This window comes from Hirundo rustica, chromosome 19 (genome assembly GCF_015227805.2).
Source record: "Hirundo rustica isolate bHirRus1 chromosome 19, bHirRus1.pri.v3, whole genome shotgun sequence".
NCBI classification, from domain to species: Eukaryota; Metazoa; Chordata; class Aves; order Passeriformes; family Hirundinidae; genus Hirundo; species Hirundo rustica.
The window spans coordinates 674870-686272 of NC_053468.1; the positions used below are offsets into that span (position 1 = coordinate 674870).

At 49.4% G+C, this 11403-nt stretch overlaps 1 protein-coding gene across 1 annotated transcript in view; it reads right to left on the reverse strand.

The window, feature by feature from the left end:
- Positions 1-10544, reverse strand: part of KSR1 (kinase suppressor of ras 1) — a 50305-nt gene extending 39761 nt beyond the window's left edge. Inside the window, 1 exon segment of the mRNA XM_040082310.2 lies at positions 10280-10544. Within this exon segment, the coding sequence (XP_039938244.1) occupies positions 10280-10504 (225 nt within the window). The 5' untranslated portion in view covers positions 10505-10544.
- Between the last annotated feature and the right edge of the window lie 859 nt (positions 10545-11403).

Genomic DNA, 11403 nt, shown 5'->3' on the forward strand with positions numbered 1-11403 from the left:
CAGATGTCACTTACACGATACTTTTAGCAGACCAAGTGTTCCATCAAGTGATACGGCTGTAAATAATTCACCAGCAACCCCATAACACTTGATTAAAACCTACTGAAAGAAGATCTAATTAAATTGCCCTTTAAAGAACAGACATGATATGACGACTGCGTGAAGGGCAGATGGCAAGCAGAAGCTCATTGGAACATGAGAAAATAATTTAGAGGACAGTACTTGGTAGCCAATATATAAACTTTGCAAGGCTGTTGGCTTTAAAGCTGTGTATCTGCTGTGCTGTGAAATATATGTCTTATTGATTAAACAACAGTTGGACAATATGTTACAGGAATGTAACAGCTACCTTGCTGCAAATAATATGTGCTTTGAGATAAAACAACACAGTTCACAGCAGATTTTTCCCATGTCTTTCAACCTCTGAGGAAGAAAGAAGCTTTATTTCATACCTCAAATCTAAGAGGAGATATGAACATAGTATCAGAGAGTTAAGTATAAACCTAAAGTAGCCCCAAGTTCAAATGTGTTGTCACTCAGTTCAAAGTTTTGCATGAAAATAAGAACTTACTAAAGAAAAGAGAGATTTTTGGCCTCTGTATAATGAAGTCCATCCCAGCTGGGGGAAGAGAATCTACTGCTCAGAGAGAGGCTTTCAAAGTAATTAAATGTGATCTTGGTGCAGCTACGTGTGATCAAAGCAAAGCTGTGCCATGGTACCCACTCCAACCTCCCAGAAGCTATGTTCAGTTTGCAGTCAATCATCTTAGAGGGAAAGCTCTCAAAATTATTATTCCCAAAGAAATTAGTGTTTCTTACTGATAAATTTCAAAATCCCTCATGCATCAGGGTGGCTCTCCAACTTCCACCCTGTTCTCTCTTCCAGAGTTTGGGGTTAGATAAATCTGAGCCACAGCTACTTGCATGAAGAGGCTGAAGGCTCAGCACTTAGAAGAACTCTAAAGAATTCTAACAATGCAGAGACTTGCAGAGCTCACTGATGCTGTTCCCACACCACTGAGGCTCTGTCAGGGAAGCTGACAGACCATGCTACTGGCCCACCCTGTAAAATACAGCCCGCATGTGGAGACTTTATTCTCTGCAGCGAAAAGGGGCCTTGACAGCAATGGCAGAGACGTCACCCACGTGTCGGGAATACAGGAAGACTGAAAGGGCTGAGCCAGCCTATTTATGTGGAGGATCCACGAGGAGTGAAAGGGAGAGGCAGAGATCAGACCATGCGTTTCCTCATGTGTTTCCCCTTCCCTCTGCACCTTGGTTTCACAGCTGCAGGAAAGATCAAGCCAGAAGTGTGAAAACTGCTGAGTCAGGCCATGTCTGTGGGGCCTCAGAGAGGCTGTCACAGCTCTGGGCCAGAGGACAAAACCTTGTGCTGAGGCAGAGCTGAGCAGTGGAGAGACACTGCAGGGTGGGGACAGGCAGGAGGCACTGGGCAGCAGGGACAGCACGGAGCCCTGCCTAGGAAAGATGAAGAACCAGAAGCATTTTGCATTAGAGAACTGGAAAGAGGATGCAGGTTAAACCTAGTGGGATTAAGTATCCTAGTGGCCAGGATAGCCAGCTAGTCCTGGCTAAGTCAGCATAAGGAAGAAGGCCAGAAACGAGCATGGATGTCTCTGTAAGCTCCCCTGCAGGCTCAGAACTCTACTGGTGTACAGCAGCAGTCTCTAACAGTGAGAAACATGTCCTGTTTTGGCACAACAGTTCAAAAGGAAACTGAAAAGTTTGTTAATAAAATGCTAGAGGCAGGATCTGCCCCTTCATTAGAAGAGCAGCTGGGCTGACCAAGGAGAGGAGTTGCAAGGAACCCCCAGACACTTCTGGGGACTTCAGCTCAGAGCAGGGCTGCACCACCACTGCATCTGGTGCCAGCACAATCCCTGCCCACTGCACTGATTGCAGGGCTGCTACTGCCTTCAGCTTGAAACCTTATGTTGCCAGATACCCATTCACTGCAAAGCTCTTCACCTCAAACACCAAACTAGTTATTCTTGGCAGCTGAGGAAATTCGAATAGCACACTAGAAAAAATTAAGGAAAGAACACATCAGTGGAACTGGAACCTGCCTTGGCAGCACAATGTGTTGTAATTTAGTTTCCACAAGAATTAAACACTAAACATTAATGTCACCCTAGCAGAAGCATTCAGCTAGCTCTTGCTAGGTTAGCTATCCCTGCAGTTACAGACTGGCAGGTGAGAACTGATAAGGCCCAGTTCATTTAGAGGTAAATAGGTAATTACTGGCACGGAGGTGCATTCAGCATCACTACAGAAAACATCTGCCACAGCAGGATTGCATTTCCTACAAATGCAAAAGTCTCAACACAAACACAGCCAGTGTTTCAGTGCAATAGCTAAAGACCCAGATCACAGTAGCTTTCTTTTCTCCTTCCAAATATGAGTTTCCACAGATTCCACTCTAGTCCCTAGCCATGACTGCAAATGGCTCAGGAATTTAGGCTGCATGGAGAAACATCCCACAGAAAACTCTGCCTTGTTATACCCAGGCAAAATGCTTCTAATACAGCAGTGCTTAAATCAGGCCTTTAGCAGTCAGCCAGTGGTTCTACAAATATTACACTTGACCCACAAAGCAAGACCAAACCAGTTTCAACACACATAATATCCTGTCTGAATACGAATGGGACTGACAAGCCCTTAGAGATCTACTCTGGGGTTTCTCCCAGCTTAGCTGTGTGAACAAATGCTAAGAGTCTTTGGTGTCGGCTCTTCCAGAGCTATTCCTGACATCCCTGTGTTTCACAGGAAAAGAAAACTTGAAACCTTTCTTCTTCCAAAGGGAGAAGGCTGAGGGCCTGTGCAGAACTCCCCAAACAGATCAGTCTCCTTAGAACAATACCTGTGGGTTTTAGTCAATTCTTTCTTTAAAACAAGGGAGGATAGGCAAGGGTACAGCTTCCAGAATTCACCAAAATGAGGGGAAAAACACTGCATCTGATCTGCACTCAGAGTTTTATACTACTAGCTGATGCTGGCCTGAGCCACTCAGATCTGTCTCTAAAGAAATTATGGGAAATTAAAGTTAGCAGACTTCATAAGACATGTTTTACTCTGTGGAAAGTTTCAGTTTTGCTCATAAAGACAAAAGGCCTGAAGTGTTTTGCTTGGCAGATATAGAACAGTTTTTAAGGAGACATCTAAAAACGTCAGGAAGCTTTAAAAACAAATCTCCCTACTTCAGCTTATTTCAGAGGAGCTACATAACTGTATTTAAAGCAGGATTTAGTCCTCTAGTTTACTCTAGAAATAAAAGGGAAAAACTGCTCTGGAAGAAGAAAATTGTGGCTAGAAAATTGGTAGGAACCAGGTGTGGAGAGGTTCTCCAAGAGCACTGTAGGCAGCATGAGGAACATGGACACACGTCTTCCTATGACTGCACTTACTGACAAACACACCACCTGCCCATGCAATGTCTTTTAGTGCTGATGGCCAAAAATCAATCTGCAAAGCCTACTAATTATTTCTTCTCTCCAGTTTATAAATAAAACCTCACACTGGAACCTGCAGGCCGCAACAATAACCCATACACAGCAACAATGAGGAGCTCAAGACTTCCTTTCCAGATTTAGATTGCTTCAAACAGAAGTGAAAGTTCTTTCATAAATCAACAAACCCACCTTTTAGAAGCACATAAGGAGAGCAGAACTGGGCAGGAAGGTGCTAAACTCATTGCAAAAAGCTTCTGAAGATTTCTAAGGCCCCAGCCCCGAGGCTCCTGGCAGCATGTTGAACACTGGGGTCAATGACCTGTTCTGGCAGCATCAGATCAGACCAGATCAGAGCCTGGATCTGCTGCATCCCAGCAGCATTCCTCAGTCCACATTAATTACCGCTCTAAAGAGAGCTCACAGCCTCTGCTATTAGAGCTCTTCCATGTGGGATAACTACTAATCATCCTAGCAGGGGCACTCCATAACCCAAACCAAAATGTGATTCCTTACTCTGCTGCTTAAGTGTCCTGTGATCATCCCCTGCTTCCCCAAGATGAACACAGAACCAACTGGATGTTCTCACTAGGCATAAAAGGAATGAGAGACCTGGCCTCTGCTCACTTTAGAATACATACAGAAATGACAACCATATTTTATCCTGAAAGACAGATTTTGAACAGTCTTGAGCTCAGGTGTATAAGTCCAATGAGATTTGGATCTTCCATCTGCCTCCAGCCCCAGCAGCCCAGACTTTAGCCCCCTGTGCTGCACTTAGAGCAGGATAAACAGTAGACCCCTATGATCAGCTTTGCCTGTGATTCCCTCAAACCACAAGAGCAGGGCCTAAGCTAAGGTTTGAGTTCCCTCAGGAATACGCCAGGGTTCATTTTAAACAGGTCGTGCAAAAAGCAGGCTTACAACGAGGACAGGGAGCTGAGCACAGAACAGGTGACTGTCACCCAGCACAGGTGCAAGTGAACGCCGCAGCTACAGCAGTGATTACCTCATGTCCTTGGAGGTGTGCACTGGGACACACCTCTGGGATCCCTAGGTGGCACAGGAGCTCTGTACAGCTCTGGCTTAAGGCAAGAGGCCGCTCTGCCCACCTGTAATCTTTGGTGCTTTCCAGCTGTCCACCCACAAGCAAGGCAGAGTTTATCTAGTTTAACTGGGGACTGATCCTGTCCTAGATTCTGGGGGCTATGCTGATAAGAGGACAGGCTGCTAAACCAGAATGCCAAACTCTTTCCTAATCATGTGCTAGTCTGACTAGGTGCAGACTCCCACCAAGAAGCAGCAATGCCCACAACACTTCCATGCACAGCTCCTCACAAGTCATGTGTTGGAAGAACTCCCCATTTCTTCTGGAGCAGGTGTGTTTCCAGATTCAGAGAGCTTCTGTTCCCTGGATTTGCCTGCCGTGGCAACTCTGTGCTGCTGGTAGTGTCAACTGTGTGGGATTGTACCACAGGAATGAGAAATGAGCAGGGAGGGAAGTCTGAGAGCTGGCTGCATCAGGATCATCCATACATTACTCTGTGCCTTTCACCACAGCAGTAATCCAGCCAATACATTCTCCAAGCCCCTTAACACTGGGAGATCACCAGGCTTGCTTTCAGCACCATTTTCCTTTTATTGGAAAAAAAAAAAAAAAAAAAAAATCCCTCTAACCTGAAAATAAGGTTAAGAAATATTAATCTTCAATGAAAGGTGAGGGTTTATCTCTCAAGCATCTGATACATTATACTGCCTTAGCTGAAAATATAATTGTAACAGACACTATTCTCTGAATAATTTGGTATGTCACATGACTTCTTTGTTAAGTGTTCCTATTTATGACCTAAGCAGGTGATAAATTTGTGTACCCTGTGCTGACTCATTGCTGTACATCTGTCCCTAGCATGCAGCTGGAACATTGGCAGGGCTCTCCTTGGGTAAAATGCAGTTCACAGCATTGGAACTGGAGTAGCAGCCCAAGGTCTGCACAGGTGGGATCTGGGCAAGCTTGGTCACAACCGGGAGTTCACCTGGACACAGCTGGGGCTCAGCTTGGCTACTTCCCTGATTAGATCAGTTCAGTGCACGCAAAAAAGGTTACAAGTCGTGTGCAGAGACTGAGGCTCGTGTGGGATCACAGGCTGTGGGATCCTGTCGCTGTGCCAGCCACGGACAGACAGAGCTCCCAGGCAGGCTCTGCTGGGCTCCTGCACTGCAGCTGCAGAGCTGCAGGAGGATGAGCAGGAATAATGCTGTGTTACCAGAACCCAGTGACCACACAGGCAGCCTTAGAAAGGCAAAGGCAGCACACAGCTTTACTCTGACACTTCCTTTCTTGCTTCCCAATCAGTGCACCATGGAATCCAACACAAGGCAAGAAGCACACAGAGCTTGACAGAAAAGTGAAGAGCCCCTTGTCCTGTCTTCATATTGATGAAAACCTGTTCACCAGAGCTTGTCCTGGGAGCTCCAGGTAAGTGAAAACACTGCTGCTGAGTTTTTGTGCTAACATTTATATAAAATCAGTGGTTGGAGATCTGGTAAATTCCATTATGATGTGGAAATTCTGATCATAACTGTCACAAAGGAAAGATGATGTCTGCAGAGTAGATTCCAAGTCAAACAGAATCTCTGTTGAAGACTACCTTGTACAAGAAGTGCACAAATTTAAGAAAGGAGAAAGAGTCCTACAAAAACACAAGACAGTTTAAGAAAAACAAACATGTTGCATATATGTAAAAAGTAAGATGAAGTAAGAGACTTTCTTCTTCTCTTACATAAGACCTGCTGGGAAAGGAAGTCTTTTCAGCTGAACAAAGCTCATAAACGTGTGGCTACAGGTTGCAGTTTTGCCTGAAAAATTCACTACTCCCACTGCTTCAAATTTACAAACACAGTCGTCCTTCCCTTATGCATACCACATGCCCAACTTCCAATCTGCAAGTGTGGACTATTACAATCTTTCTTCCTCTTCTCTCATGCCTCCCCCCATTTTCAAAGCGTTTGTTTCTGCTTAGAGATTGCTTGGTAAGATAAGCCTTTCCTAGACAAATTGCCAAATGAATTGAGATAATGCCAAAGCAAGTTCAAACAGATTTAATCCACAGGTACTATTCAGCTACTGTGAACGACTGATTTGTGGAGAGTAGACTTATTTGTGACACAGCCCAGCTGGAGTCAGGCTTTCTGATCGGGTGCTCTGTTTGCTGAAGGTGCTGAACAGAGGAAGCCAAACTGATCTTTGCACACAGGGCCAGGAGTGTCTCTGTCACGGATCTAGCCTGGCCAGAGAGCCAGGAGGACAGTTTTCCCAAAGAGCAGGCAGAACTCAGAATGCGTGCTACTGCCTCACCCCGACACTCCCACCATAAGCAGTTTGGAGGCAGCTGCCATGCCAGAGCCACTGCAGTTAGCTCTTCTGAGGCAAGAACCCAGCTAGAAAGAAAATACATCTACAGTCTAAATCCACTCCAGGTCCTGCAGTTCAGCCTTCCTGCCTCATCTTTGCTGCAGTCAAAACTGGGGGGCACTGAGGGAAGGTGTCCCGCTTAGTCTGGGGATTCCCACAGCTCACCAAACCAGCTGTTTCCAGCTGAGAAACCACAGGAACCTTTCCTGCTGCCAGCACCTGCCACTGTGTTCTCCTGCTCACCTCCAACAGACTGGCTTGAGCTGTGGTTGGAAGCTGCATGTGCTTCACCACAGATGTCTAGTCCCACCAGCAGTCTCCTAGCCAGGGAAATGAATCCAGAAAGATACTGCCTTCACAAAGAAATACAGCTAAAAATAATATGCTTCTAACTTTGCAAAACCAATTTGAGTCATACAAGGGATTAGTGTAAGACAGAGGAAAGACAGAGCTATTTCTTTCCAAGGATGCTTGGAACAATATGGGATGCTCGCTACATGACAGACATTTTTTGCTCTCTTACATATGGGTTAAAATTACCATTATTTTCCATTTCAGTTTTGTAGTCAACTTGAGAAGTGAGTAAAACTGCTAGGAGAGAACTGAAAGCACAGACCAGCATGGGGTAAAAAGAAAAACACTCAAGCACTCACTGGGCAGAACATGTAAAACTTAAAACCCAAACCAGACCTTGTGGCATCTAAGAACCCAGTCTGCTAATAACCAAACTAACAGAACCTATTTTCCACTCAGGGAAACTCCCTGCCCTTCTAAGAAATGGCCTTTCTACCGTGAAACAGGGGCAGTTCATATAACACATTACACTCAACACATCCTTTGCAAGCAATTCCCACAGCCCTTTCTTTCCTCTCCTTCCTGTATCTCAGTTTCCCCTGAACTCTTCTGAGCTACCGAGAGTGCTTATCTGTACCTGCCAAGGTCCAGTTTGAAATCCTTATCTACCATGTGCTTTATTTTGAGAACACCTTACAAGCAAGAGGAATGAGGAAGGACTTAAAGCATTGCAGTAAATGGGGAAGGAGCTCTAAGCATGAGCCCAAGTGCCCTTGATTAGGCTGGTGTTCTTGACCTGACGACGACACATCACTACACAGTTTACCAGTTATATTAATGGAACTAAGTTTTCACAATTCTTTTTCCTCTGAAGTCTTTGCACAGAAGAAAAACCCTGTGAGAGTTCAGCCTCAGCCTAGCTGAGCTCCCAGTTCAGGACAGATGTATAGCACAGACATGGCTCACAGCAGGGCACCACCAGTAGCCACTAATCATGACCCACAAAGACATCTGGTGACCCATGAAAGCCACTAGGGAAGCACACCAGGCCCTGGAGATCTCTGAGCTCCCAGGTGCACTCTGGACTCTTCAGGAGCTGCCTGCACAGTCCACCCATCAGTACACAGCTCCCTGCAGGACCAGAGCTGGTGTCTGAGCTGGCATGACCCCGCAGGCAGAGGCACACGGCCACAGTGGCACTGCTGACACAGGAATCAGGGCACGGGAACTCCACCTGGTACTTGAGACAGCTCTGGTACCGACCTCCCTCAGGGGCACCACAAGCACTGACAGCTTAGGGAGACGAACACAGACCCCGAGCTCCTGCAACCTGGCTCTGTGACCACAGCCTGGCAAAGGGAAGCACAGGACCTGGGCTATGCCTGACGTGTATTTTGGTACAGGCAACCCAACAGTGCAAAAACACGGAGTCTGTACCCATGCCACAGCTCCACGTATGGGCAGAGATCCAGCACTTGGTTGAACTCCCAGAGAAATCACATACTGGACTGTATATCAGAGAGATTTTCTTCTGAACATAAATTTTATGATCATCAGTGAATGTGGCACTGATTTGTTTAAAGAGATAAATGCTGAAGAGGATTGTGTGCACACACTCAACAACTATCACTAGAAACAGCTTTTGTTGCTTTAAGAAGAGCCTCAAGATCATAAAAGGCCTTTATTTTGTGAATAAAGGTTTTCTTTTAGAACAGGTCCACTAGCAAATAAGTGATGATCATTTTCCGAAATGATGCTGATTGACATTGTTCGGGCATCAAAAAGGCCCTCAGTAGGGCTGCCAAGGCTATACAAATATTGTTCCATAGAGAATAGCCTTTTGAATGCTATTTGGAGGTGACAGGAGGAAGAACAGTGCTATAAATTTGGGGGGGGAAGAACCAACCAAAACAAAACACCCCACAAAACAAACCAACCGACTGAACAGAACCACAAAAAAAGTCATACAAAGAATAAAGGAAGAATGATAGATTTCCATGAGGCTGTGCCAAAAGCTACCTACCACCTATTGTTTCACAGTTTTCTTCCCAACCTTCATTTCTCATGTGATGGATTTTTCAGAATGTAGGTTTATTACAGTTACAGTGCTGTGATGATTCTTTCTTCCTAAAAAAGCCCAATGCTCTATCCAGCTCCACAGTCTCCAGCACCAGGTGGAGAAGCGGAGCATTAGCATTTACATCAAACTTGAATCAAAGAAGGAAACAGGAGGGGATTGCTCGCTTAGAGCAAAACTACCTGCACAGAAGGTAAAAGGAAATGTTATTTAAGTATCTAAAGGTCAAATGAACTATGGAAAAATACATCTACTTTCCCTTTCTAAATACTTATACAGACTTTTGTACAAATCCAGCTCTTCTTTGAGAGCATCACAGCAGTGCATGTTTTGTGTTTGAAGAATTTAATCTTTCTAAACAACAGAGCATCTCGCCAGCCCGGTCCATGATGCTGTTTGAGCCACAGGAACAGAGGGAAAAGGAGAAGCAGATTAGATCACTGAAACTGAGCCAGTGATAGAGAGACAGGCCTGGAGCAGAGGGCAGGAACCATCAGGAGCAAACGCCAAGGACCTGAGGCAAAGGGGAGTTTTCCTAGCTCGCCAGGACAGCGGTGTGGGGACACACCTCCTGCCGGGGAGCCTCGAGTCACCTTTGCTCCGCGCCTCCCATCGCATCCCGCTTCACAGGGACACAGGCGCCCGGCACAGGCCCCGGGGCGCGGCGGGGCGGCCGAGCACGGCGTCACGGAGCTCCCGCGCACCCGCCCGACAGCCCGGGGCACCTGCGGGGCTGCCCCGCACCTGTCCGCGCTCCGCCGGCACCGCGCTCCGCTCCACGGCTTCCCCGGGCGGGGGGCCCCGCGCCGGGAGCGCCGAGCCCGCTGACAGCTCCGCGGCGAGGCCGGGGAGCCGCTGCCCCGCCAACAGCGCTCGGCCCGCGGGAGAAGGAGCGGGCGCGGTGCGGCCCCGGTGCCGAGGGGACAGGGCGGCGGGCAGCGGCAGGCCCCGGCCGCGGCCCCGGCCGTGCGGGGCAGAAGCGACACCGCGGCCCCGCTGCGGCGCCCGCGGCTGCCAGCCCGTGCCTACCTCCAGCGTGCGGATCTCCTGCTGCGTGAGGTCGTTGGACGCGGCGCACTTGGTGCGGAGCCCGCGCAGGTTGGAGAGCGAGATGTCGATGAGGTCCTGCAGCAGCCCGCACTGCTGCAGCGTGCTCCGCACGGCCGGCAAGCCCCGCGGCCCCGCCGCCTCGCCGCCGCTCCGCTCCTTCCTCTCCAGCATGCCGGCGGCTCGCAGGGCAGCCGCTCTATCCATCCCTCGGCATCAGGGAGGCCGGGAGGCGAGGCGGCGGCGGGGGAGCGGTGGAGGGAGGGAGGGAGGAAAAGAGGGAGGGAAGCGGGCGGGAGGCGGTGCAGCCCGGCCCGCCCCGCCGCGCTCGCCGGGCAATCACCGCGCGGTACATGCGCGGCCGCCGGGCTCCGCAAGCGCGCCCGCTCCGCCCCCGCCGCCGCCCTCAGCGCCCGCCGCCGCCCCGGAGCGCTCCCCTCAGCGTGTCCATCACTCCTCAGCGTGTCCATCACCCTTCAGCTTGTCCATCACCCCTCAGCGCGTTCCTCACCCCTCAGCGCTTTCCTCATCCTTCAGTGTGTCCCTCACCCCTCATTTCCCGCCTCACCCCTCAGCGCGTTCCTCACCCCTCAGCGCGTTCCTCATCCTTCAGTGTGTCCCTCACCCCTCAGCGGCTCCCTCACCCCTCATTTCCCGCCTCACCCCTCAGCGGCTCCCTCACCCCTCAGTGCCCGCCTCACCCCTCAGCGGCTCCCTCACCCCTCATTTCCCGCTTCACCCCTCAGCGGCTCCCTCACCCCTCATTTCCCGCCTCACCCCTCAGCGGCTCCCTCACCCCTCATTTCCCGCCTCACCCCTCAGCGGCTCCCTCACCCCTCAGTGCCCGCCTCACCCCTCAGCGGCTCCCTCACCCCTCAGTGCCCGCCGCGGTCCCTCAGTTCCCGTTTCGCTGCCTCCTCTCTCCGCACCCGCCTCACCCCTCAGCCTCCCCTCAGGTATGTCAGGACTTGCAGCTCGCCCCGAGGAGCCCGTGGTCGGCTCCGCTCCCCTTTGCGCCCCTGGAGGAAGCGGGGCCGGGGCAGGGGTGGCCTGCCCAGCCCAGGGGGGGTGTGAGCAGGCATTAGGATAAACATATTTAGTGAATA